This window comes from Theropithecus gelada, chromosome 13, assembly GCF_003255815.1.
Source record: "Theropithecus gelada isolate Dixy chromosome 13, Tgel_1.0, whole genome shotgun sequence".
NCBI lineage: Eukaryota > Metazoa > Chordata > Mammalia > Primates > Cercopithecidae > Theropithecus > Theropithecus gelada.
In genome coordinates this window covers 81,372,127-81,400,098 of record NC_037681.1, presented here as the reverse complement: position 1 = coordinate 81,400,098, position 27,972 = coordinate 81,372,127, and the positions used below count along the sequence as shown (strand labels likewise).

The following is a 27,972-nucleotide window of genomic DNA, read 5'->3' as shown; positions in this document are numbered from 1 at the left end:
ACGGATAGATCACCTGAGGTCAGGAGTTCGAGACCAGCCTGACCATTACAGTGAAACCCCGTCTCTACTAAAACTACAAAAATTAGCCGGGTATAGTGGGAAGTATCCCAGCTACTTGGGAGGCTAAGACAGGAGAATCGCTTGAACCTGGGAGGTAGAGATTGCTGTGAGCTGAGATCTCACCACTGCACTCCAGCCAGGGCAACAGAGCAAGATTATGTCTCAAAACAAAAACAAAAACAAAAACAATTATATTCAAAATATAGTTGGCCTTCCATATCTGCAGATTCAACCAATCGTGCATGGATAAAAAATACTGGGGGGGAAAAAGCCATAAAAAATAAAGCAAATTTTAGGCAAGGCGCAGTGGCTCATGCCTGTAATTCCAGCACTTTGGAAGGCTGAGGTCAGAGGACTGCTGGAAACCAGGAGTTTGAGACCAGCCTGGGTAATATAGTGAGACTCTTGTCTCTACAAAAAATAATGAAGAAAATAAGCCAAGCACAATTGTGCATTCCTACAGTTACTCACGAGGCTAAGGTGGGAGGATCACTTGAGCCCAGGAGTTTGAGACTGCAGTGAGCTATATAACTGTGCCACTGTACTGCAGCCTGGGTGACAGAGGGAGATTCTATCTATAAGAAAAAATAAAATAAAATTTATGGCCGGGCATGGTGGCTCACGCCTGTAACGCCAGCACTTGGGGAGGCTGAGGTGAGATCGTGCCACTGCACTACAGCCTGGGCGACAGAGCCAGACTCTGTCTCCAAAAAAAATAATAATAATAAATAAAATTTAGGCTGAGCGCGGTGGCTCACACCTGTAATCGCAGCACTGTGGGAGGTTGAAGCAGGCAGATCACCTGAGATCAGGAGTTCGAGACCAGCCTGGTCAACATGATGAAACCACGTCTCTATTAAAAATACAAAAATTAGTCCAGAGTGGTGGTACACGCCTGTAGTCCCAGCTACTCAGGAGGCTGAGGCAAGAGAATCACTTGAACCTGGGAGGAGTAGGTTGCAGTGAGCCAAGATTGCGCCACTGTACTCCAGCTTGGGTGAAAGAGTGAGATTCCGTCTCAAAAAAAAAAAAAAATTAAACATGCTAATAAAAAAAAAAATTACAGTGACAACTATTTACATAGCATTAACATTGTATTAGATATTTTAAGTAATCTAGAAATGATTGAAAGTATGCAAAAGGATATGAAAGGGTAACATGCAAATATGTACTATATTATTTTATATAAGGAACCTGAGCATCCACAGATTTTAGTATCTTTGGAGGTCACAGAACCAATCCCCCGGAGGATACCAAGGGAGGACTGCACTACACAAAGCAGGAAAATGTAATCAATTTCAGGGGAAAAATAGTTAAGCTACAGGAGGGGAAAAGAGTTCTGTAGTTATAAATTAGTTTGCAAATTCCTATGTCTTAGGAACCAAGCAGGTAGGCAAATAAGGGAATCCCACATGAGAAACATAGTAACTGCTCAACTAATCACCTTGCAAAGAAAACAAGGAGTGGTGGGGGCCATGAGGCAATGGAAGATAGGAGCCCAATCCCCTTCAAGCCTCTTCCTGCTGTGCACAAAGGCAGGCCCAGCATTGCCAGATCTAACACTTTATAAAAAGTTGAAATGTGATTTTTAAGTAAAATCTGATATTTGGCCTACTACATATGAGTCAAACAAGACAATTATGTGGACTCACAGCTATATATTGGCTACTTCTGGGTAAATCCTCATCTACTTAGAAATTCAACCGTCTAGACCAGTTCATTCCTATGTATACCAGAGAGCCAAGTTTTGATGTATTTCAGCTACTTCTCAACACCTGCATCTCATTGCCAGGATGAATGACCAAGATATAATAAAAACAAGAATTCCACATAGTTTAAAGTCTTACCTTACTCTCACTGACATCAGAAATCCATTCTTTTACTAAATTGTTCAATTTACCAAGAACCACTAGCCTATTAAAAAAAAAAAAAAAAGCTTCAGATTAAAATGAACAAACAGTATTTTTAAAAACCCATATACGCAATACCCTTTGTGTTGATGTTAGGGTAAAACCAAAACATACATGCAATAATGCTATCACATCTATTGACACAGGGCCATCTCTTTGGCATTCTTAGATCCTTAATAGTGTCAAAGAGGTGATAAATCTGATTACAATATTTTAGTTTTTGAGCTATGTTCAAAATTCAAAAAGCCTAATAAAAACCATAAAATTGCCTTCAATGAGGCTCTAAAGGCCTAGTGAATTGTCAACTTTCTTGGCTTTACTATGGAATTAATTCAATTCAATGTGGTAATAGAAGCTAGAATTGCTAGTAATAGGTCTTTGACTAATTAAAATGGGCAAACTAATTACTGGCTAATTTCTGTCTAATAGTATTAAAGAAGTTTAGTATTATTAAAACAAACTTATAACCAATGGCATAAATGAATCCACATTTAGAAGAGAAAAGCAGGGTTTAAGACATCCCAAAGGAGGCCAGGTGCGGTGGCTCACGCCTTTAATCCCAGCACTTTGGGAGGCTGAGGTGGGCACATCACGAGGTCAGGAGATCGAGACTATCCTGGCTAACACGGTGAAATCCCGTCTCTACTAAAAATACAAAAAAAATTAGCTGGCCATGGCGGCATGCGCCTGTAGTCTCAGCTGCTGGGGAGGCTGAGGCAGCAGAATGGCGTGAATCTGGGAGGCGGAGCTTGCAGTGAGCCAAGATCATGCCACTGCACTTCAGCCTGGGTGACATAGCAAGACTCTGTCTACCAAAAAAAAAAAAAGACATCCCAAAGATAACATGCAAAACTGAACTTCTGTCCAAACTTACCCCTTCAAGGTGCCGAGACCAAAAATCTTGGCCATCATCCTTGACCTCTCTCTCACACACATTCCAGTCATTAAACTCTAAGAACCCTACCTTTAAAATATATCCAGATTTCTACTTTTTATTACCTCTATGACCATCCTCCAGGTTCTAGCCAGCATTATTTCCTCCTGGGGCTATTATAATTGCTAGATAACTGGTTTCTCTGCTCTGCCCTTGCACTTCTCTTAAGAATACTCTAATACAGCAGCCAGAGTGACTGTTCAAACTTTTTTAAGTCCAGTCATGTCAATCTTCTTCTCAAAACTCTAATAGCTTCTCACTTCACTCAGAATAAACCAAACCTTGACAACACCTTACAAGGTCCTAAGAGCTCTTGCCCTCTAAGCTCCTTCCCACCTTGCTTTCTGCAAGCCTATATCTTCCTGCTTCCTCACTGCTGATACCCAGGGTATCTTGCTAAGTACTCTTCAAATACACCACTTCAAGAGTTCTGCCTAGAACACTTTTCCTTCAGATAGACACACAGCTCCCTCTTTCATCTTTAAATATTCCCTTAAATGTGACTTTTTCAATGAGGCTTTCCCTGAAACCTCTACCCCCTCTTTCTCAGTAGCACTTATCATGTGTAATATTACTCACGAGTGTAATACTGATATTATTGATGACAAATCTCTTCCTCTAACCCCTACCTAAAATGTAAGCTCCAAGAGGGCCAAGACTTTTCTTTTTGTCATTTCTGCACCTGTATGTAGAGACATAGTAGGTATTCAATATGTTCGTAGAATTAATGATTAAACAGTACACTGTCAAATATTTTATGGTTTTCAATGACACACCTGTGGTTCAATTCTTCCTCATCTTCAAACACTCCAAATGGTTTCATGGCGTCAATTAATTTCTGTGTGTAAATATGATCAATTTCTTTAGGACACGCCAAACTAATCGGAGAGGTAATTCCATAATGCTTTTGTTGACACTGGCTGTCCAGCACGGTGTTTCTGTTCAAGAAAATAAGAAAAATGAAACAACAGAAAAAAATTAAAGTATATATCATACTGATACATTGAATCTCTCAATCTACTCATGTTAATTCAGTTACCTTAAAAGTTTACTTAGTACTAACAGTGGGGGCAGATACTTTCTTTTAAAGGAAAAATGAGTATTTTATGTTTATGTTTATGAAGGGGCTATTCATACTGCCTGCAGCTTTCATGGTTAGGATGTCTTTTCAAGCCAAACGCAGCATGTGTTGGCATCAAGACAATTGTACCAACACCACTCAGCTCAAACCCAGAGTTTGATTGGGATCTGCGCCAGGGCCACCTCCACTACCCTGCAGACTTAAGTCAAGTACCATCCAGATTCTAGAATCTTTGAAAAGCAGTCAACCACTTGAAAGAAAGCTTTTAGTAAAAACAATGGGTTTTTTTTCCCCAGGAAAGAAATGAAAACATCCCATTAGAAGGTCCTTGTGAAATAATCTGGCTTTTAAAAAGGAAATCACAATTAGATTTGTCCTCGGGAAACCTAGGTTAACATCCTCTGCTTGAATCAGAGTTTACAGTCCTAGTATTTTGCCACTCTAGCTAATTATTCTCTTCATTTTAGACTGGTACCCATACCATCTTCGCATTGAAATAAAATTCTTTACACTACTGGCAATCTTTTAGAAGATACATGAGCCACCCTGTAAAGATCTTAGCCATCAGGAAACTACGGTCTTGAATAAAGTACAACAGAAGTTCTGAGATTTTTTTTTTTTTTTTTGAGATGGAGTCTCTCTCTGTCTCCCAGGCTGAAGTGCACTAGGGAGATCTCAGCTCACTGCAACCTCCGCCTCTTGGGTTCAAGCAATTCTCCTGCCTCAGCCTCCCAAGTAGCTGGGATTACAGGAATGTGCCACCACATCCAGCTAATTTTTGTATTTTTAGTAGAGATGGAGTTTCGCCATGTTGGCCAGGCTGGTCTCGAACTCCTGACCTCAGGTGATCCACCAGTCTCGGCCTCCCACAGTGCTGGGATCACAGGCGTGAGCCACTGCGCTCGGCCAATTGAAGTTCTGAGACTTTGAGTTTACACAAACTAATTAACTTCAAAATAAATTCTGGGACCAACAGGGGTTGGCAAAACTTTTAATTTTGCTATGAAAGTGAAAACATACACACTAAACAACCAACGCTACCATTTGTCTTCAACATGCTTCCATGAAGGTCCATTAACACCAAGAGTAAGAATGTAATCTCAAAATTATAATCAATCTTTCAAGTTGAATAAATTAGCCCTGTAAAAAATAACACATTATAGAGATCGTTTAATTGTTTTTGGATTTTAACTCGTCAAAACACTGTCTTACCCCTACTAAGTGCACAGAGTAAGACATGCTCTTTAGATAAAGATCTCATTAGAGGCCAGGCGTGGTGGCTCATGCCTGTAATCCCAGTACTCTGGGAGGCTGAGGTGGGTGGATTACCTGAGGTCAGAAGCTCAAGACCAACCTGGACAACATGGTGAAACCCCGTCTTTACTGAAAATACAAAAAATTAGCTGGGTGTGGTGGCGGACGTCTGTAATCCCGGCTACTCGGGAGGCTGAGGCAGGAGATTCGCTTGAACCTAGGAGGTGGAGGTTGCAGTGAACTGAGATCGCACCACTGCACTCCAGCCTGGGCAACAAGAGCGAAACTCCGTCTCAAAAAAAAGAAAAAAAAAAAGATCTCATTAGGTAGAGAGGGAGAAAGAATCAATGGAAGATAAAACAGCGTGTATACCTTCCAAAATGACTCAAAAAAAAAAAAAAAAAAAACCCAAAAAGCAAAATACAGCTTAATTTCTCTTCTGTATTTATTTTGTTGTAGAACAAACAAAACTCCAATTAGTTATTTCAAGTTGTAATTTCTTTTTAAAGATTTGGCTTTTTACCTCTGAGAAAGCTAGAGCAGTGTTTTGGTATTGTTTGTGTTATATATATGTAAATATACATGGTAAATGAATAGGACAGAGTAATTATCTACATATGTATATAATATCACTCAATCACAATAATCCTAAGAGGTATTGAATAAGTGCCATTTTACAGATAAGTATCTGAAAGTTAAGAGAGGACAAGCCAGAATCTGACCTCCAAAACCTCTTTCCACTACTCCATTCTCTCCTCCATAACTACTTCAGCTCTGACACTATGATGACGGCCTCACTTTCTTACCTGTATGCTGACAAAGTTAGCCAACTAGCCTACTGGCCCTAAAATTCCAAATCTAGAGTTCTGAACTTCCCCCATCTAGAGGGGAGGGAAAAGTAAACAACAGAATCCCACATTTCCTTTAAACCATCAATTTCACTTGTAGGCAAACACCCTAGAGAAATTTTGGTTACAAACGCACAAAGAGACTGTAAAAGAATGTTCGCTGTCACACTGTAACACTAAAAACTTAGAAATAACCTAAAATAGTCACTAACAGAAAAAGAATTAAATTAGGATGCATTCCTACAATAGAATACAATACAATATTAATTAATTACAACTAAAATACTAACGTGAAAAAAGCTCAGAGACACTATGTTGTGCTAAAGAAGTTACAGAATTCCAAGTGTGATACCAGCTATATAGTTTAAAAACAACTAGAACTGGCCGGGCGCGGTGGCTCAAGCCTGTAATCCTAGCACTTTGGGAGGCCGAGACGGGCGGATCACGAGGTCAGGAGATCGAGACCATCCTGGCTAATACGGTGAAACCCCGTCTCTACTAAAAAAATACAAAAAACTAGCCGGGCGAGGTGGCGAGCGCCTGTAGTCCCTGCTACTCGGGAGGCTGAGCCAGGAGAATGGCCTAAAACCCGGGAGGCGGAGCTTGCAGTGAGCAGAGATCCGGCCACTGCACTCCAGCCTGGGTGACAGAGCGAGACTCCGTCTCAAAAAAAAAAAAAAAAAAAAAAAACAACTAGAACTACGCCAGTTATTATGAACACATGTGTATGCAGTAATAGCATTAAAAAACATGCAGCTCCCATGATTCGAGGGCGAAAAAAAAAAAATGTAAAATAAAAAACACGCAGCAACAATACACATCAAATTCAAGACTGTGGAGACATCTGGAGCAAGAGATGATTGGGACCAGAGAAGGAGGTAGGAGAGTCCGTCAGATGTATCTGGAATGCTTGATTTCTTTAAAATAAATACATAGATATGTATATACACACCGTGTGTGTGTGTGTGTGTGTGTGTGTGTGTGTGTACAGTTATGTTTTGGGAGAAATGGGTGGTGGCTCCACAAATGATGCTTATGTTATTCTCTGCATTTTTCTGCATGTTTAAATTGTTTCCTAATAGGCCAAAATGGAAGAAGCTACAACAAAATCTTGCCAAGTCTGGGAACTGTTTCTGACTTATCAAAGTGTGAACAAGAGGTACAGACCGGTAGATGTTGTGGGTAGGTGGGGAGGCAGGGGGTGAGGGAGAGGGTGGGGACAGGGATGTAAAGACTTTACCCTCATATGAAAGAGAAACCCCTGGGCTGCGATAGGTCTTTCACTCCTGAAGACCTGGAGACAGCCGGTCGGGAAGGGAGGAGGGGGAGGCAGGGGGATGGTATTTGCGCCAATGCAGACAGGAGCAGACGGGCTCAGACAGTGCTGGGGGCAGGCGAGTGACCGACAATTTCTCCCTACGGACACAGGCACCTCTTTCCCTCCTCATCCTTTTCTGAGGGCGTCCTCAGAGGCGGGACAGCTGGGGACTCCCAGAGTCCCCAAGTCCGTGCAGGGGTGGCCAGGTAAGCCGCCGGGTTTAGGGGAGGTGCCCTTGCGGACCGGCCGGGAGCCGGGAAGGAGACCACCCCCGGCGAGCTGCGTGCAGGGCGCAAGGGACAGGGAACGGAAACGAGGACACAGACGGACCACCCCAGCTCACCCCAACCCGCCTCACCCCAACCGCCGCCCCCCACCACTTACGCAGACATCTCTTTCATCGCTTCCTGCGTCTCCCTCTCCAGCAAGTGTTTATCGCTCTGGAGTCCTGTTCTTGCTGTTCCCTTCTCCCCCTGTTCACTTTCCTCCAGTCGCTTGTAGCTCGCTTGCTCCCTCACTTTCCCACTTACTATGGCTGAGGCATCCAACCGAGTAGTGAAAACACCACAAAACCGGCTCTATTTATGACAATACAGCGCGGCCGACGCCAATATGGCGCCGCTTCCCAGCCTGCCTCTCGCCGGCCGCGGCCCCGCCCCTGGAGGTCTGGACCACCCTCAGCCACGCCCCCTCTGTCTTTGAGCCCCGGGAAGCTCCGGGGCCCCGCCCACAGGCTCAGGGCTTTCGGTGTACCGTTGGTTCGAAGGAGCATTTGGTACCCTCCTTTGTCCGCGGTACTGTCAATCCCGGTAGACTGCTTGGAAGGAAATTTGGAAATGTTTTCCTTGCTTCTCGAATGGCAGCATATATTATACATTTTTTAATAAGATCACACCCTTGCCTAGCAAATACTATTTCAACGCTTCCATTATCCTACATCTTTGATTTAATTATAGTAATATGTAATTAACTCACCAGTTGAAATTTTTGTCTCGAAAGTGTCACACCCAGGAACGTGCGACTTTAACACAAGTATCCCAGGGAAAAACAAGCTTGTAAATTGGAGGCTTAACTGTTCACTTCACCCCTAAGTACCACCTTTGATTAGTGACATTCTGGCATTTAGCCGGAAAGGTTGAAAATTATAGCTAGCAGTTTGCAATAGGATAAATCCCAGACTGAAACAAAAATCTTACACTTTTAAATAGTGGAGATCATGTTCTATGTGAGTGTGGGGATGAAAATGGGAAAATAATGACCAATTTTAAAATGCTGATGGGTAGAAGTAATTTCAAGCACTAAATCATTACAAAGAAAAGGAAGTCAAGAACTGCTTGCCCTTGAACATAACTCAGAGTCACAGTAAATAGAGAAGATTACTTGCTGATTAATTCATTCAAAAATATTTATTGAGACAGGACACAGTGCCTCACACCTGTAATTCCAGCACTTTGGGAGGCCAAGGTGGGAGAATTGCTTGAGGCCAGGAGTTCGAGAACAGCCTGGGCAACATAGTGAGACCCTGTCTCTACAAAAAGTTAAAAAAAAAATTAGCTGGGCGTGGTGGCCCGTGCCTGTAGTCCCAGCTACTCAGGAGGCTGGGATGGAAGGATCTCTTGAGTCTGGGAGGTGGAGGCTGTAGTGAACCAGGACAGCACCACTGCGCTCTAGCAGAGTGATAGAAGGAGACCCTGTCTCAAGAAAAAAAAAAGACTACAAAAAAATATTTTTGAAAACCTGGGCAAGGTGCAGTGGCTCTTGCCTGTAATCCCAGCACTTTGGGAGGCCAAGGCTGGTGGATCACTTGAGGCCATGAGTTCTATCAAGACCAGCCTGGCCAACATGGTAAAAAACCATCTTTGCTTAAAAAGCAACAACAGAAACCTGATGTGGGCTGGCGCGGTGGCTCACGCCTGTAATCCCAGCACTTTGGGAGGCTGAGGCAGGTGGATCACTTGAGGTCAGGAGTTCGAGACCAGCCTGGCCACCATGGCGAGACCCCATCTCTACTAAAAATAGAAAAATTAGCTGGGTGCATGGCACGCCTGTGATCCCAGCTACTCAGGAGGCTGAGGCAGGAGAATTGCTTGAACCTGAGAGGCGGAGGTTGCAGTGAGCCGAGATTATGCCATTTGCACTGCAGCCTAGGCGACAGAGCAACAGTCTGTTTCAAAAAAACAAAAATCCTGATCTATGTCAAGCTGTGTGTTAGGCTGCAATGATTTCATGGTGCATAAAACCAGATATATTCTTTGATCCTATAAAGTTCATTCACAGGTTAGGGAGGAAATAGTCATATAGAAATATAAGTGATATTCTTCTGTTGTAGAACGAAACCACCTACTATGTGTCAAGCACTTCAATAGTATCTCCAGATACTTAATTCCTGCCCTTAAGAGTTTACTATGTAATGGAGAACCTATACATAGATCATTAAAATACAGTATGGTCTGTGATACAGATGTTGTCAAAGTATTAAGGGAGGCCTAAAGAGGGCCATTTAAACATGGTGGTGGGGGCCCTCAATCGTGCCTTTTTAGAAGAGGGGATTCGGTCTAAGTCGGCAAGATTTGAGAGGAGGGATTGAGTGCAGGTGGTGGAGAGAAGTCAAAACCTATTCCAGATGGCATAGAGTAGTAACTGGCATGGGCTTCAGTGCAAGGTAGACCCAAATTTGAGTTCTAGTTTTGCACTTTCTAGTTTTGTCACTTCAGAACAATGAACTTAAAAACATCTTTTTTTTTTTCGCCCGGGCCCGGTGGCTCACGCCTGTAATCCCAGCACTTTGGGAGGCCGAGGCGGGTGGATCACCTGAGGTCGACAGTTTGAGACCAGCCTGGCCAACGTGGTGAAACCCCGTCTCTACTAAAAATACAAAAATTAGCTGGGCCTGGTGGTGCATGCCTGTAATCCCAGCTACTCGGGAGGCTGAGGCAGGAGAATCGCTTGAACCCGGGAGACTCTGTCTCAAACAAACAAACAAACAAACAAAAGACAAAAAACCTTTTTTCCTTACATGTAACGTGAAAATAATAGGGTTGCAAGAGAATGAAATGAGAAGAGTATATATAGACAATATGAATCTCAGCTCAAAAATTCAGACATGCAAGAAGTAACACTGTATTTTTCTTTTTGTTTCCTTTTCTTTTTTTTTCTTTTTTTTTTTTTTTGAGTTGGCGTCTCGCTCTATGGCCCAGGCTGGAGTGCAGTGGCACAATTTCGACTCACTGCAAGCTATGCCTCCCAGGTTCACGCCATTCTCCTGCCTCAGCCTCCCAAGTAGCTGGGGTTACAGGTGCCCGCCACTACACCCAGCTAATTTTTGTGTTTTTAGTAGAGACAGCATTTCGCCATGTTGGCGGGGCTAGTCTTGAACTCCTGACCTCAGGTGATCCGCTTGCCTCAGCCTCCCAAAGTGCTGAGATTACAGGCGTGGGCCACCGTGGCTGGCCTTTATTTTATTTTTGAGACAGACTCTCCCTCTGTTGCCCAGGCTGGAGTGCAGTGGTGTGATCTTGGCTCACTGCAATGTCCACCTCCCGGGTTCAAGTCATTCTCCTGCCTCAGCCTCCCTAGTGGCTGGGATTACAGGTGCACGCTACCATGCCTGGCTAATTTTTGTATTTTTAGTAGAGATGGAGTTTCACCATGTTGGCCAGGTTGGTCTCAAACTCCTGACCTCAAGTGATGCGTCCGCCTAGGTCTCCTAAAGTACTGGGATTACAGGCGCGAGCTACCTTGCCCTGCCGATATGTATATTGTAAAATAAAATGTATATATTTGAAATTGTCCTCTTAGAAGTTTATACCAGAAGTTTATACTCCAATATGTATGTGATGGTCTGTTTTCTCAAACACTCACAAATGCTGGATATTATTATTTATTTTGAGACAGAGTTTCGCTCTTGTTGCCCAGGCTGGAGTGCAATGGCGTCCCTGCAACCTCCGTCCCTGAGTTCAAGCAATTCTCCTGCCTTAGCCTCCCAACTAGCTGGGATTACAGGTGCCTACTGCCATGCTGGGCTAATTTTTTGTATTTTTAGTAGAGACGGAGTTTTGCCATGTTGGCGAGGCTGGTCTCAAACTGCTGACCTCAGGTGATCCACCCTCCTTGGCCTCCCAAAGTGCTAGGATTACAAGCATGAGAGACTGTGCCCGGCCAAATATCCGGGTTTTTTTGTTTGTTTGTTTTTTGTTTTTTTTATGGCTGGCCGTGGTGGCTCTGGCCTGTAATCCCAGCATTTTGAGAGGCTGAGGCACGTGGATCACTTGAGGCCAGGAGCTCCAGACCATCCTGGCCAACAGGGTGAAAACTCGTCTCTACTAAAAATATAAAAATTAGCTGATCGTCATGGTGCACGTCTGTAATCCCAGCCCCTTGGGAGGCTGAGGCACGAGAATCACTTGAACCTGGGATGTGGAGGTTGCAGTGAGCCACTACACTCCAGCCTGGGTGACAGAGGGAGACTCTGTCTCAAAAAAAAAAAAAAAAAAAAAAAAAAAAAACAACCAGAAAAACAATTTTTGGCCAGGCACGATGGCTCACACCTGTAATCCCAGCACTTTGGGAGGCCCAGGTGGGTTTATCACCTGAGTTCAGGAGTTCGACATCAGCCTGGCCAACATGGTGAAACCCTGTCTCTACTAAAAATACAAAAAAATTAGCGGGGTGTGGTGGCGGGTGACTGTAATCTCAGCTACTATAGAAACCGAGGCTGGAGAATCGCTTGAACCCAGGAGGTGGAGGTTGCAGTGAGCCGAGATCTCACCATTGCACTCCAGCCTGGGCAACAAGAGTGAAACTCCATCTTGAAAACAAACAAACAAAAAACAAAAAACAACTTTTTAATTTGGCTAGGTGTGGTGGCTTATGGTTGTAATCCTAGTACTTTAGAGACTGAGGCAGGCGGATCCCTTAGGCTCAGGAGTTGAGACCAGCCTGGGCAACAACGAAACCCCAACTCTATTTTAAAAAAATGTTTTCATGCTTATAAAAAAGAACTATAAATGTACAGAAAAAGTAGAGAGAATAATATAATAAACACCATATACCTATCATGTAGAATTTTTTAAGCATTTTGTCATGTTTCACACATTTTTCATTGAAATCTTTTTAAGTAAACGCATAAAATTTTACTCCTAAATATTTTGATACACATATCTAATGATAATACTTTCCTGTACAACCATAATAATATTAACACACTCAAGTTTTGTTGCCCAAATATCTTTTGCACCAAGTTTGTTTATAGTGTGATCCAAGCAAGAAGTATGATTGCATTTAGTTGTTGGGTCTCTGAAATGGCTTCTTTTTTTTCCTTAAAAGTCTTTATTTTTTAATTAGCTGGGCATGGTGGCGGGTGCCTGTAATCCCAGCTACTTGGGAGGCTTCGGCAGGAGAATTGCTTGAACTTGAGCGATTCTTGAGTGGAGGTTGCAGTGAGCCAAGATTGCATCACTGTACCACTGCACTCCAGCCTGGGCAACAGAGTGAAACTCTGTCTCAAAAAAAAAAAAAGGCTTTATTTTTTAAGAGCCGTTTTAGGTTCATGGCAAAATTGAAAAAAAAAAAAATACAAAGATTCCCCGTGTGCTGCCTCCCCCAAGATATGCATAGCCTCCTCCATTATCAACATCCTGAAATATATTTTGATCTAGAACAGACTTTCTCCCTAGCTTTTCATTTTTCCTGTTACATTGATTTGTAGAGAGTAGACTAGTATTTCCTTAGAATGTTTCAACTTCTAGATGTTTCTGGTTGTTTCCTTGTGGTGTCATTTAACAATAACCTCAGTATTTTCTATTAATGGAAGTTGGATTTAAAGGCTTGATGAGATTCAGGCTGAATACTGCATCATACCAGAAGGCACATAGTGAAGCTCTGTTTATCCCATTATTAATGATATTAAGATTGATCACTGGGTCTATGTGGTGACAGTCATCTTAGAACTCGTTAGTAAGCTGCAGGGTGATAACTTTAGCACCAGATGAATATGCAGCTCCCCAGCCTTTCACCTAATTGTTTCAGCATCCATTGATAATTCGTGGCTTAATAAATTATTTCCCTAAGGATTGCAAATTCTGGTTTTTTGTTTGTTTGTTTGTTTTCAATTCTGTCTACATTGATAGCTAGCCTTTTTCAGAAAGAAGGGCTCTTGCTCATCAGCTGGGACTATTAGGTTACTCTGCAATAGGTTACTGCAAATAACCTAATTCTTTGCCCTTTCAGATAAGAACTTGGTGGAATGGCCACCTGTAGAAAAGTTTTGTTTATTTGCTCACTTCTTTTATTCCTCCTCCTCTTTTTTTTTTTTTTTTTTTTTTTAAAGTAGTCTATGGATGCAGGGATATTTATTTATTTATTTGAGACGGAGTCTAGCTCTGTTACCCAGGCTGGAGTACAGTGGTGCAATATCGGCTCACTGCAACCTCCGTCTCCCAGGTTCAAGCTATTCTCCCGCCTCAGTCTCCTGAGTAACTGGGATTACTGGCATGTGTCAACATGCCTGGCTAAGTTTTGTATTTTTAGTAGAGATAGGTTTTTGCCATGTTGGCCAGGCTGGTCTCAAACTCCTGACCTCAAGTGATCTGCCCAACCCGCCTCCCAAAGTGCTGGGATTACAGGTGGGAATCATCATGCCCGGCCTGACTCATGGATTTTTATATAGTCAATGTGTTTCAATTTGTTACAGGCATTGTTCTTTTGATGCTAAAATTGTCCCAACTTTGGCCAATAAATGCCTCTGTCAAGCTGCTGGTTCTGTAAATTTTATTCTATTTTTTTTAATTTTTATTTTTGTAGGTAGAGTCTCGCTCTGTCACCCAGGCTGGAGTGTAGTGGCATGATACTGGCTCACTGCAACCTCCACCTTCCAGGTTCAAGTGATTCTCCCACTTCAGCCTCCCAAGTAGCTGGGATTACAGGCACCAGCCACCATGTCCAGCTAATTTTTGTATTTTTAGTAGAGATTCGGTTTCTTTTTTTTTTTTTTTGAGACTGAGTCTGGCTCTGTCGCCCAGGCTGGAGTGTGGTGGCCGGATCTCAGCTCACTGCAAGCTCCGCCTCCCGGGTTTACGCCATTCTCCTGCCTCAGCCTCCCGAGTAGCTGGGACCACAGGCGCCCGCCACTTCGCCCGGCTAGTTTCTTGTATTTTTTAGTAGAGACGGGGTTTCACCGTATTAGCCAAGATGGTCTCGATCTCCTGACCTCGTGATCCACCCGTCTCGGCCTCCCAAGGTGCTGGGATTACAGGCTTGAGCCACCGCGCCCGGCCTGAGATTCGGTTTCTCCATGTTGGCCAGGCTGTTCTCAAACTCCTGACCTCAGGTGATCCTCCTGCCTCGGCCTCCCAAAGTGTTGGGATTACAGGCATGAGCCACCGAGCCTGGCCAGTATTTTTTAGAAATTTAAAAAATCAATCTGGTAGGTTGGAAAGTGCTATTTCTTTGTGATTTTAACTTGCAGATCCCTCATCAGTGGTGAAAGGTGAGCATCTTTCATATTTTACCAGTGGTGAATATCTTTCATATTTTATCAGCCATTTATATTTCTTACTCTGTGGATTGCCTATTCATATCTTTTGTCCATTGTCCTATTGATATAACTGTGTATATGTATATGTAACTAATTATCAACACTCATCTCTACAGATGAACTGTTTTCAGTGCTTACTGCCAGTCTTTTCCAGCTACAACTTCCCTATGCTTGAATTTTTTCTTTTGATGATTCCCTGCTCTAGAATGTCAGCTTATTCAGAAAAGGGATACATTTTCTTCTGGTTTATTTGAAAATACCCTTCTACTGCATGATAACATTTTCTTCAGAGCTTGATAGATGTTTTATTATTAGCTGTTGTATCTTAGACATTGTAAAGATTCTTCTTTTTTTGAGACAGGATCTTGCTCTGCTGACCAGGCTGGAGTGCAGTGGCATGATCATGGCCCACTGCAGCCTTAACCACTTGGACTCAAGCGATCCTCTTGCCTCAGATTCTCCTGCCTCAGCCTCCAGAGTAGCTAAGACTATAGGTGCACACCACCATGCCTGGTTAATTTTTTTTTTTTTCATTTTTAGTAGGGACCAGTCTTGCCATGTTGCCCAGACTGGTTTCGAATTCCTGACCTCAAGTGATTCTCCCACCTCAGTCTCCTGAAATGCTGGGGTTACAGGCATTAGCCACTGTGCCCAGTGAAATTCTTATTTTTGAAGTTTAAAAATTCCTCCAAGTTAGGCCTTTTTCCTAAAAATGTATATAGAACAAGTTAAACATTATTTTTTTCTGAGTATTTTTTAAAAGATTAGATACATTCTTTTTTTGTTTTTCTGCTATAAAAAGTATTATTGCTTCTATTCCATTCATTGGCTCTATTATTTTTTTAAAATTTCATTCAGATAAACAGAATTGCAACTTGGAAGAATGTTAAAATGTTAGTACAAGTAATTCATGGGGAAAAAATCTTTAAAAATTATTATCTTGGCCAGGTGTGGTGGCTCATGCCTGTAATCCCAGCACTTTGGGAGGCCAAGGTGGGGGAATCACTTGAGGACAGAAGTTCGAGACCAGCCTGATCAACATGGTAAAACCTCATCTCTACTAAAAATATAAAATTATCCGGGCATGGTGGCACATGCCTGTAATCCCAGCTACTTGGGAGGCTGAGGCAGGAGAATTGCTTGAACCCGGGAGGTAGAGGTTGCAGTGAGTTGAGATCGCACCATTGCATTCCAGTCCAGGCAGCAAGAGTGAAACTCCATCTCAATAAAATAAAATATTATTTTAACTTTTGTAAATATCTACTACTGGGTTATTTACTTGACTGTAGGACAGGGACCATCTCAGTCTTGTACACTGGGTCATCCTCAAAACTTAGCACAAGTGCTCAATATTCATTGAAAAATTCATTTCAACTATTATTTTCTTTTTTTTTTTTTTTTTTTGAGACGGAGTCTCGCTCTGTCGCCCAGGCTGGAGTGCGGTGGCGCGATCTCGGCTCACTGCAAGCTCCACCTCCCGGGTTCACGCCATTCTCCCGCCTCAGCCTCCGAGTAGCTGGGACTACAGGCGCCCGCCACCACGCCCGGCTAGTTTTTTGTATTTTTAGTAGAGACGGGGTTTCACCATGTTAGCCAGGATGGTCTCGATCTCCTGACCTCGTGATCCACCCGCCTCGGCCTCCCAAAGTGCTGGGATTACAGGCTTGAGCCACCGCGCCCGGCCTCAACTATTATTTTCTTATATCTGCGTTTATCTCATCATTTCTCCATCTTTTGCCCCAATTGACAGACTATGTTAACCTTGCCTTCTCCCTCACTAACTTAATAAATATTGTGATGTGTCTGAATGTTATACAATTACTCCATTGAAACTTTTCATCTCTGGACTCTTTCATTGACTTGGAGAACTTCTTTTTTTTTCTGGCAGATTATTGTAGCATGGTATTGCTTGCACTGGTCATCAGCCGGTCAATATGGTGGGCTGTGAGCACTTTTTAAAGAATGAATAGAAAAGTGTGGTGATCCTACCTGACAATAGTATCCTCCAAAAACAATCTTGGGAGCTAGTGCTAGTTGTGCCAGGTGGGGCTAAGGTCTCCCCTTCTAAAAACAGGAGGGAGCCTGCACTTAGCTTCTCCCACGATGGCTTTTTGCTGAGTTGCTGGCTTTCCCAGACAACTCCTAAAGCTGGCACCTAAACTCAGCCACCCTGGCTCTAAATAGTCTCTGTGTCCACATTCTGACACATTTTAAGAGGGTGTCATCTCAGGGGGCACACGTCCTTCCGTTGGAACACAGATAGCACATAGCTTTAGCATCCCTCTGGGATGATGGGAGACTCTGCGACGATGTCATCTCTTGGTGACCCTTGGCTTGTATGTTTTTCCATTAAAGCCTGTTCATTAACTCAAGCTGAATGACCATGTGAAATCCATCCCAAGCCCTATTGCACAAAGGGTGGCAACCATGAAGGGAATCCCCACTCACTTTGAACAACCCAAATGAAATGAAAAAGACATATTGTTGAATGGGCTCCAAGAGGATTCATGTCTGGTCTTACTTGGTTGATTTTGAACAAACAGGAGCTGAGTTGGATGTTGTCAGAAATTGATGTGGATCCCCAACCAATTTTTATTTTTGAGACAAGGTCTTCCTGGAGTGCAGTGGTTTGATTATGGCTCACTGCAACCTCTGCCTCCATGGCTCAAGTAATCCTCTCACCTCAGCCTCCAAGGGTAGCTGGAACCACACACCTGCAACCATGCAAGGCTAATTTTTTTTTTTTTTTTTCAGTTTTTGTAGATATGGGGTCGCCCTATGTTGTCCATGCTGGTCTCTAACTCCTGGGCTCAAGTGATCCACCCACCTCAGCCTCCCAAAGTGCTGGGATTATAGCCATGAGCCACTGCACCTGGGCTTCCAATCAAAATTTTAATGGTAGGACATCAGATCCAGATACCATAAAAAAAGAATAAAGCTGGCAGTAGTGACATTTCAGAAATATACCAGATTTCTTATAAAATTGTGAGAGAGGAGCAGAGTCGAATGGGGAAAGTAGAGTGACAACTGAAGCCATATTTCTAATGTGAGTAGGATTGCTAAGAAAAGGACTCTCCCCTTTAAGGTTTTATACTTAAATGGCGAATTTGTGCCTCGTTGAGACCTCAGACACCACTAAGGGTGTCAGAAGAGGAAAGGACACCCAAGTGTTGCAATTCCTAAAAGGACTGTCAACAAACTTTTCTTTTAGCCCCCTGTGACAGGGGAGTGGAGTGTAAGGTACATGAATGTGTTTGCAGGTCCCCTGCAAGTGTGGAGAAGGCGCTGAAGCACCCAGCACTGAGAAGAAGCATGCCTTTACCAGCAGAGTCAGATGGGCATTTGTGACTGTGCTGCAGGAAGTGCGCGCCCAGTCCCTGTGGGATGCAGCACAGGAAGGAGGAAGAACCTCCGTGGCAGGCTAACCTAGTGGTCTGCCAGGAACTACTGCATGAGCAGCTGTTAGGCCCCAAGACTGGGCCCAGAGACACACCCCACTACCATGGTGAAGCACATTTCCTGTGGTGCCTGTGCCCCTGCTGAGTTGTGGGAGTTAGGCAAGTAATGTCGGCAGTCGTATACAGATTTAGAGCAAATCATTCAGAAGGACATTGCTTCTCCCCGATGTGCAAGCCGATCCTGCCTGAGCGTTCCAATTTAGAGAGTACCTGCTGGAGTGAGGCAGAAGTGTAAAGCCTTTTCTGTTTGATAAGAGACTGACCAAGATACCTGACTGAGGGGTTACCAGACAACTGGAGCCACATGTGGACTTGGCAATCCACTGGTCCCTGAACCTGGGTAAGTTTCTGGGCAGAGCTGCATTTATTGATGGCTATGAAGAGTGGTCAGTGAAAGTGAAACCTGTATCTCTACATCTTGGCATCAGCCGCTTGGCTCTCTGCTTATGCACTGTGTATGTCTGTTCCGTACCTGAAGACATTCTGGGAGTGGATGTTTTGCACAGGTTAGCAGCTGTGCCGTCTGTCGCGGACTTGATGGACCATTTGACAATGGAACTGGGACAGTCCACCGAGAGCCAGGAACAGTTTCTGGAACATTTGCCTTCATGGGAGGGCAACAGTGGACTTTTACAGTGTTGCCACATGGATATATGTACAACCCCACCATGTGTCATGATTTTATTAATAATGTTATGCCAATCTCTGATTTTCTTGCAGGTTTAGAAGCAGTAGCACCCTTCTTGCCTGAGATTGGGATAATGAGGCTGAGACGGCTTTTCTGGGTAGTAAACCAAGGGTGCCCATTCGTGTAACCACATTCATGTAGATGTACATGTAACCACAGATAGTTTTGGATAGGGCCTATAGCAACGCACGGAGCTCTTGGAAGCGCCAACGGGCTGTTAGTCCCAACTGCCGAAGGGAGCTGAGCTCCGGCGTTCATTAATAAAGAAGCAGTTAGTGACTGCATATGCTGCCCTTCAGGCTCATAAGAACATGGCAGGATGGGTTACAGTTGTTGTGCAGATGACTTACCTGGTAGCAGGATGGGTGTGTTCATAGGTAATGATCTTCTGGATTGGGACAACACAGACATCTACTTTAGTGAAGTGGGATGCCTACTTAGAACAGCAGAGTATGCTGAGTGCAAGTCCCTTAGCAGCAGAGATACAAGAAGCCTTAGGACCTGTAGTCCTAATGCAAGATAAGGCCATGCGCCTAAGGCCATGGTGCCTGAGGCACCCCTAGACCCTGAGCCTTCACCGTTAGGAAGGGCATCCTTCCATTCCTAATAGGGCATGGTACACAGCTAGGTCTAGCTGGGGTGCTATTGCTGCCTGGACTGCTGGTGCATATATGTATACATGGATGTCAGAGGGCACCTCGTAGCGTCTTTGGTTTACACTTATAATTTGCTGTCTCTGAGGAAAGATTGCCTTGCGTGGTTTGGTTTTCATTTTGCTACCCAGTTCATTTAGCATTTAATTTTAGCATAAATTCCTGTTTTTTTTTTTATTTTTTATTTTTTTTGGAGATGGAGTCTCACTCTGTCCCCAGGCTGGAGTGCAGTGGTGCTATCTCGGCTCACTGCAACCTCTGCTTTCCAGGTTCAAGCAATTCTCCTGCCTCAGCCTCCCAAGTAGTTGGGACTACAGGCGCGTATCACCATGCCCAGCTAATTTTTGTATTTTTAGTAGAGACAGGGTTTCACCATGTTGGCCTGGATGGTCTCGATCTCCTGACCTCATGATCCGCCTGCCTTGGCCTCCCAGAGAGCTGGGATTACAGGCGTGAGCCACCGCGCCCAGCTTCCTGTGTTTCTAATATGAAGTTTCCGTGGCTGGTGCAGATATTTGTATAACTTGTAGCCTTTTTTTTTTTCTTAAAAATAGTTTGGTGCAAAGTCAGGTATCTATTCATTTTCCCGTACCTAGAACAATAAAGTCCTGGACATGCTTTAAGCAATTCAAGAATCCATTAATTAGATGAGTTTGCCCTCAGAAAAACTTCCCAATTCCAAGTCTTTGGATTTTCATGATTTATGTTTGTAAGGTGAGGCTCCCTGTTTTCTTGCATTAAAAAACCCGCTAACTTCATTGGAAGAGCCTTTGGTCTGTGAGCTTAGATGCGTCGAACCAAACAAGGCAGTGATCCACAGCTTTCCTAGGAGGCATCTTAACTGCTGAAGTTAAGGAACTCAGCCATCCTTCCCAAACGTTTGTTCTCCACACATTAGGAAGGGCAGAAAAAGTCTTTATTCCAATGTTAAAACTTTCCCCCAGAACTCAGGGGATTAATGTATAAACTCAGTGGACAGGGAGGTAGGTTTTCTGCTTCCCTCCAAATTGAAGCCAAGATTAATTACGGTATTCACCTGTTTCTGAAACATGCTGGTTAATGGATCCTAGCTGTGCGCTCCCCGAAGCAGCACTGGTCCCACAGTTCTTAGCCGACTCACTTGCTTTGATCAACTCATTCTCTCTCAGCAGGCCAAAACGCTAGCCACAGGACACAAGTGCTTAGTTTACAATCATGTTAATTTTGCTTTTTGTTTGTCTTCAGCGGTTGGAGATTAATGAGTAAAAAGGGTGTTTAAATTTTCAACCAACCTTCTTCTAATCACTTGGCTGCATTGTCACTGGCAGTTTTATTACTTTGATTTCCTGAATCAATCAGGTGTACAGTTTCTATGTCCAATGTAGGTTATGGTGCAGGAAAAGACAGTCCTACCAGGAATTACTGCTGTTGCTCTGGATTCCAGGAAGGCCTATTGTGAAAATTCTTAAGCACTGTTGTAGGACTTCTGTTTTTTCTTTTGAGACAAAGTCTCGCTCTATTGCCCAGGCTGGAGGGCAGTGGTGTGATCTCAACTCACTGCAACCTCCACCTCCCAGGTTCAAGCGATTCTCCTGCCTCAGCCTCCTGAGTAGCTGGGATTACAGGTGTGCACCACCACACCCAGCTAATTTTTGTATTTTTAGTAGAGACAGGATTCCACCATGTTGACCAGGCTGGTCTCAAACTCCTGACCTCAAGTGATCCACACACTTTGGCCTCCCAAAGTGCTGGGATTACAGATTTGAGCAATGTGCAGGGCCTAGATTTATATTATTTGGAGACAAGGTCTTACTATGTTGCCCAGGTGGGAGTGCAGTAGCTATTCACAGGCATGATCATAGCTCACTGCAGCCTCGAATTCCTGGCCTCAAATTGAAAGATTCTCTCCAGGGCATGAAAGTTTAAGGGAATGAATAACTCCTCCCTCTTCGGGCCCAGTCCCAAGGCGCAAGGCCACTTGCGCCAGCAGTGTGCGTCAGCAAGATAGCAGAAGCAGGAAGAGAGCTGGCTGGAAGACACGTATCCCCTGAAGATGGAGAGAGAGGCTATCCGGTACTGTGTAGCAGTTACATCAGACTGAGACACTTCCTGTTTACAGGAGACTATAAAACCCCTGCCCCATCCTCTTTTGGTGCTGATGCCATATTAGGCCTCAGCCCGACTGCATCCAGGCGCTCATTAAAACAGCGTGTTGCTCCACACCGCCTTGTGTTTGTTGGTGCCCTTTCAGGGTTTGAACCGATGCAAGAGCCTTGCACCAAATGATCCTCCTTTATCAGCCTCCAGGATAGGTGGGATTACAGGCAAGTGCCACCTGGACTGGATTATTCCTTGCATTTTTAAGAAATCAGACATTTTCTAAACATTTAACAAAGGATGTTGCTATGGACATTTCTCATAGCTAGGGAATCAAATTAGCTTGTCCGTTGGAATGGTGAAAGTTAATTAAGAATTTGAAGTAGGCCGGGCGTGGTGGCTCACGCCTGTAATCCCAGCACTTTGGGAGGCTGAGGCTGGTGGATCACCTGATGTCAGGAGTTCGAGACCAGCCTGGCCAACATGGAGAAACCCCATCTTTACCAAAAATACAAAAAATTAGCCAGGCGTGGTGGCACATGCCTGTAATCCCGGCTACTCGGAAGGCTGAGGCAGGAGAATCACTTGAACTCAGGAGGCAGAGGTTGCAGTGAGCCGAGATCACGCCATTGCACTCCAGCCTGGGCAACAAGAGTGAAACTCCGTCTCAAAAAAAAAAAAAAAAAAAAGAAAAGAATTTGAAGTAAATTCATTATAAGATGAGTTTGTTGCTACTCCAACTCCTCATCCTGTTTTCCTAACTGAGGAAAACGAACTCCATTCTGTTGCAGGTTTTCTTCAGTGTATGCTTCCTGGTATATACAGAAACAAACCTAGACTGGATGATTCTCAAAGAGGTCTCATATCAGATAAATCCCCTTCAGGTCTAATACATTGTAATGGAGATTTTGTACACAAATTGCAACTGACTATGCCTTGTTCCTGGCAGTAAAGGACACGAATAGTTTTGCTTTCACATAGTGAGGTACAAACCCAATCATAATACTTCTTGCCTTCATGTTTTTAAATGTTCCCTGCGACCTCTGGATGATACTCCCACGAGTTTATACATGCCTCTCTCCACTGTGAGTTCCTTCTGGAGCAGTGGCTTCTTTATCATTGTGCTGCCAGCTCCTAAAACAGTCCTGGGGACAGGAGGCCCTCACTGAACAAATGTTTAAGGCATTGAGGAAAGAACTTCATCCTGATGCCTTGGCATGAAGATGCATTTAGGGGTCCCAGGGGTGTAATGACATTTCTCAGGACCTCTATCTAGCCTGGGTGATGTGTGACACTCATTTCTTAAGCCCACAGGGGCTCTCCCTTACCCTTCAAAATCCCAGGGAGAATATCTGAGAGAAGCTTAAGAACCTCTCTTAGGCCAGGTGCGGTGGCTCAGGCTTATAATCTCAGTACTTCGGGCGGCTGAGGCAGGAGGATCGCTTGAGGCCAGGAATTTGAGACCAGCCTGGACAACATAGTGAGTCCTTGTCTCTACTGAAAATAAACTATTAGCCAGATGTGGTGGTATGTGCCTGTAGTCCCAGCTACTCAGGAGGCTGAGGCAGGAGGACAGCCTGAGCCGGGGGAGGTCAAAGCTACAGCAAGCAGTGATTGCACCACTGCATTCCAGCCTGGGTGACAGAGTGAGGCCATGTCTTAAAAAAGAAAAAAAAAAAAAAAAAAAAAAGCCGGGTAAGGGGGCTGTTGCCTGTAATACCAGCGTTTGGGAGGCTGAGTGGGGAGGATTGCTTGAGCTCAGGAGTTGGAGACCAGCCTGGGCAATGTGGAGTCCTATCTAGGGAAAAGGAGTCAGGCTGGCAAGACCAAGAGAAAGCAAAAGCACATAACCTGTGGGTCTGCCTTTCTTCATGGTCCAGGATATGTAGCTCTCCTGCACCCAATTTATCACAAGACACCTGCAGATTAATTAGCTCATTGCAACCTTGGTGTTATCAGCACTGCTGTAAGCCCTTGTCAGCACGCAGTACCATCCTATAAAATCCCCAGCAAACCTTTGTCTCCTTGCAGTCTGCCCCTCTCTCACTGACCTGCCCCTTGCATCCTTGCAATGTATTTTCATACTTTCTCTCTCTCTTTTTTTTTTTTAAGATGGAGTCTGGCTCTTGTCACCCAGGCTGAAGTGCAATGGAGGGATCTCGGCTCACCGCAACCTCAACCTCCCACGCTCAAGTGATTCTCCTGTCTCAGCCTCCTGAGTAGCTGGGATTACAGGCATGGGCCACCACACCCGGCTAAATTTTGTATTTTTAGTAGAGATGGGGTTTCACCATCTTGGCCAGGCTGGTCTCTAACTCCTGACCTCGTGATCTGCCTACCTCAGCCTCCCTAAGTGCTGGGATTACAGGTGTGAGCCACCGCGCCCAGCTTTTTTCATACTTTCTGTAATAAATCTGCCTTTTTTTTTTTTACCAACAACTGTCTTGGTAAATTCCTTTACCGCCTGTATGATAGCAATCTTAGATAGTTGCCACCCACCTGCAACAGGCAACATGACGAAACCCCATCTCTACAAAAAATACAAAAATCAGCTGGGTGTGGTGGCACATGCCTGTGCTCCCAGCTACTTGGCAGGGCTGAGGTGGGAGGATCACTTGAGTCCAAGAGGTTGAGTCTGCAGTGAGCCGTGTTTGCACCACTGCCCTCCAGCCAAAGAAACAAGAAACAAACAAGAAAAGACGTTGCCTTTAAGCACAAGGACTGTGGGACTCCAGAGTGTGGCTGTGCATGAAAGACAATGAAGTGGGCACTATGCTGCTGGGGGCAGAGAAAAAAAGGGACATATGTGACCTAACACAAAAGCTAGAGCTGGGTCTGATGGCAAAGATGACCATCAGGCTGCTTGTGGGACTTGTGGGATGCTGCTACGGCAAGCTGCATTTTCTAAGACTGCCCTGGCAGTACGTATCTGATTCTACATGTTCTCCTTACAATGTGACTGGATATTCCTCCTTTGAGAGACAGGTCTATGTTCCCTACCCTTAAACCTGAGTAACCTTTTGTGTCTACCTCAACCAAAAAAAATCTGGTGGAATGATGCCATGTGACTTCTAAGATTAGGTCATAAAACAGCTTCTCCCTGCCTCTCTATTAGGGCACCTACCTTGGGAACCCCTGAGCTGTTATGTAAATCTAACTACCTTCAAGCTGCCTTGCAGGAGACACCACACAGAGTTAAAAGGGATGTCTGAGGAGCCCCAGGTGTTCCAGTACCTAGCTGTTGGAGTCTCCTCAGCATAAGCACCAGGCATGTAAATGAAGAAACCTTTGAGATAAGCTAACCCCAACCAGTCAGGCTGCAATCTCATGAGAGAACTTGAGCAGAACTGCCCTTGAGCTGCTCTAGAATTCTTGACACATAGAAACCATGAGAGGTAAAAATGATTGTTGTTCAAAACAATTAATTTTATGGGCGATTTGTTATATGGTCATAGTGTTTGGGAAAGGGAACTAGACACATTTACCAAAATTGACCATAACCTGGGCCTAATTGTAGTTAGGATTAAAAAAACCATTTGGGGTAATTGCAATTTAGTTTTATTTATTTATTTATTTATTTTGAGATGGAGTTTCACTGTTGTTTGCCCAGGCTGGAGTGCAGTGGCTCAGTCTAGGCTCACTGCAACCTCTGCCTCCCAGGTTCAAGCGATTCTCCTCCCTCAGCCTACCCAGTAGCTGGGATTACAGGCATGCACCACCACGCCTGGCTAATTTTTGTATTTTAGTAGAGATTGGGTTTCATCACGTTGCCCAGGCTGGTCTCGAATTTCTTATCTCAGGTGATCCACCCTCCTTGGCCTCCCCAAGTGCTGGGATTATAGGCGGGAGCCACTGTGGGCGGCCGCAATTTACTGTTATGCACATGTACCCTAGAACTTAAAGTATAATAATAAAAAATAAAAAATAAAAAAAAAATAAGAACCCCTGGCCGCAATTTACTCTTAAAAATAAGAACCTAGGGGCCGGGCGCAGTGGCTCATGCCTATAATCCCAGCACTTCAGGAGGCCAAGGGGGTTGGATTGCCTGAGGTCAGGAGTTTGAGACCAGCCTCATGGCGAAACCCCATTTCTACTAAAATTCAAAGATTAGCCAGGTGTAGTGGCAGGCACCTGTAATTCCAGCTACTCGGGAGGCTGAAGCAGGAGAATCGCTTGAACCCGGGAGGCAGAGGTTGCAGTGAGCCGAGACTGAGCCACTGCACTCCAGCCTCGGCAACAGAGCCAGACTCCATCTCAAAAAAAAAAAAAGAAGAAAAAGAAAGAACCTAGACTGACTGCCGTGGCTCAGGCCGTGGCTCATCCTGGCATTTTGGGAGGCTGAGGCAGGCAAATCACTTGAGGCAGGGAGTTTGAGACCATGGCAAAACCCCCTCTCTACTAAAAAATACAGAAACAAGCCAGATGTGGTGGCACACGCCTGTAATCCCAGCACTTTGGGAGGCTGAGGAGGGTGGATCACTTGAGGCCAGGAGTTTGAGACCAGCCTGGCCAACATGGCGAAACTCCATCTTTACAAAAAATAGAAAAAGCATCCAGGTGTGGTGGCACATGCCTGTAATCCTAGCTACTCAGGTGACTGAGGCACGAGAATCCCTTGAACCTGAGAGGTGGAGGCTGTAGTGAGCTGAGATTGCTCCACTGCACTGCAGCCTGGGCAACAGAGCAATACTCAATCTCAAACAAAACAAAACAACAAAAAAGAAGAAAAGGCCGGGCGCACGGGCACAGTGGCTCATGCCTGTAATCCCAGCACTTTGGGAGGCCGAGGCAGATGGATCACCTGAGGTCAGGAGTTTGAGACCAGCCTGACCAAAATGGCAAAACCCTGTCTCTACTAAAAACACAAAATTAGCTGGGTGTGGCGGTGCATGTCTGTAGTCCTAGTTACTCAGGAGGCTGAGGAAGGAGAATCACTTGAACCTGGGAGGCAGAGGTTGCAGTGAGCCGAGGCTGTGCCACTGCACTCCAGCCTGGGAGATGGAGCAAGACTTTCTCTCCAAAAAAAAAAAATTCTAATGTCAATGGATAGAAAAGATCTTCCCTAATCTGATAAGTGACTCAATGAAAAACTATAGCAAATATCATATTAAATAGTAAAATAGTAGTAAAATATCAAAGTTTTTCCTCTTGAAGTTGGGAGCAAGACAATGATATCCACTACCTCTACATTGTCCTAGCAAATACAGAAGGCAAGAAAAAATAAAACGTATAAGGCTCAAAACAGAAGGAAAAAACTGTCATTATGTAGCAGGACAAGCCGCAGACAAAACCTCTCAGACACCGAGTTGTAGAAGGAAGGGCTTTATCCAGCTGGGAGCATCGGCAAGCTACTGCCTTAAAATCCAAGCTTCCCGAGTGCACAATTTCTGTCCCTTTTAAGGGCTCACAACACTAAAGATTTCACATGAAAGCGTCGTGATTGATTTGAGCAAGCAGGGGGTACGTGACAGGGGCTGCATGCACCAGTGGTTAGAGAGAAACAAAACAGGGCCAGGAATTTCACTACGTTCTTTTATACAATGCCTGGAATCTATGAATAATATCGGTTTCTAAGTTATTAGTTGATTTTTAACTACTGGGTTTAGGACAGGCAGGCCCAGGCCTGGTTTTGGGCCTGGCACCGGGCTGCCTGTCTTTGGTTTTACTTCCTTGTTTTTTTCTTAAAACAGGTACTGAATATAAAACAATATAAAACAATATGAGAGGGTCTCTCTCTCTCTCTCATCAATTATATGGAATTGACATACTTGCATGTCAAGAAAATTCAAAATAATCTACAGAAAAATTATTAGAATAAAAATAATTTTAAAAGAATTAAAACATTAAAGGTCAGGTACGGTGGCTGACACCTGTTATCTCAGCAGTTTGGGAGGCCAAGGCTGGCGGATCACCTGAGGTTGGGGGTTCAAGACCTGACCAACATGGGGAAACCCCGTCTCTACTAAAAATACAAAATTAGCTAGGCGTGGTGGTGTACACCTGTAATCCTAGCTACTGGGGAGGCTGAGGCAGGAGAACTGCTTGAACCCTGGAGGTGGAGGTTGTCGTGAGCCGAGATTGCGCCACTGCACTCCAGCCTGGGCAACAACAGTGAAACTCCATCTCAAAAAAAAAAAAAAAAAAAAAAAAAAAAAATT

The 27,972-nt window shown here is 44.2% G+C and overlaps 1 protein-coding gene and 1 pseudogene across 2 annotated transcripts in view; one reads left to right on the top strand and one right to left on the bottom strand.

The window, feature by feature from the left end:
• PAPOLG (poly(A) polymerase gamma) overlaps window positions 1-8,049 on the bottom strand; it is a 43,633-nt gene extending 35,584 nt beyond the window's left edge. The window contains exons 1-3 of the mRNA XM_025354801.1: window positions 7,790-8,049; window positions 3,681-3,842; window positions 1,908-1,974 (exon numbers count right to left, since the gene is read on the bottom strand). Of these exons, the coding sequence (XP_025210586.1) occupies window positions 1,908-1,974; window positions 3,681-3,842; window positions 7,790-7,806 (246 nt within the window). The 5' untranslated portion in view covers window positions 7,807-8,049. The remainder of the gene's footprint in view (window positions 1-1,907; window positions 1,975-3,680; window positions 3,843-7,789) is intronic.
• LOC112604500 overlaps window positions 7,990-27,972 on the top strand; it is a 21,782-nt pseudogene continuing 1,799 nt past the window's right edge. Inside the window, exon 1 of the transcript XR_003115235.1 lies at window positions 7,990-8,180. The product of XR_003115235.1 is annotated as a sodium/potassium-transporting ATPase subunit beta-3 pseudogene (transcript). The remainder of the gene's footprint in view (window positions 8,181-27,972) is intronic.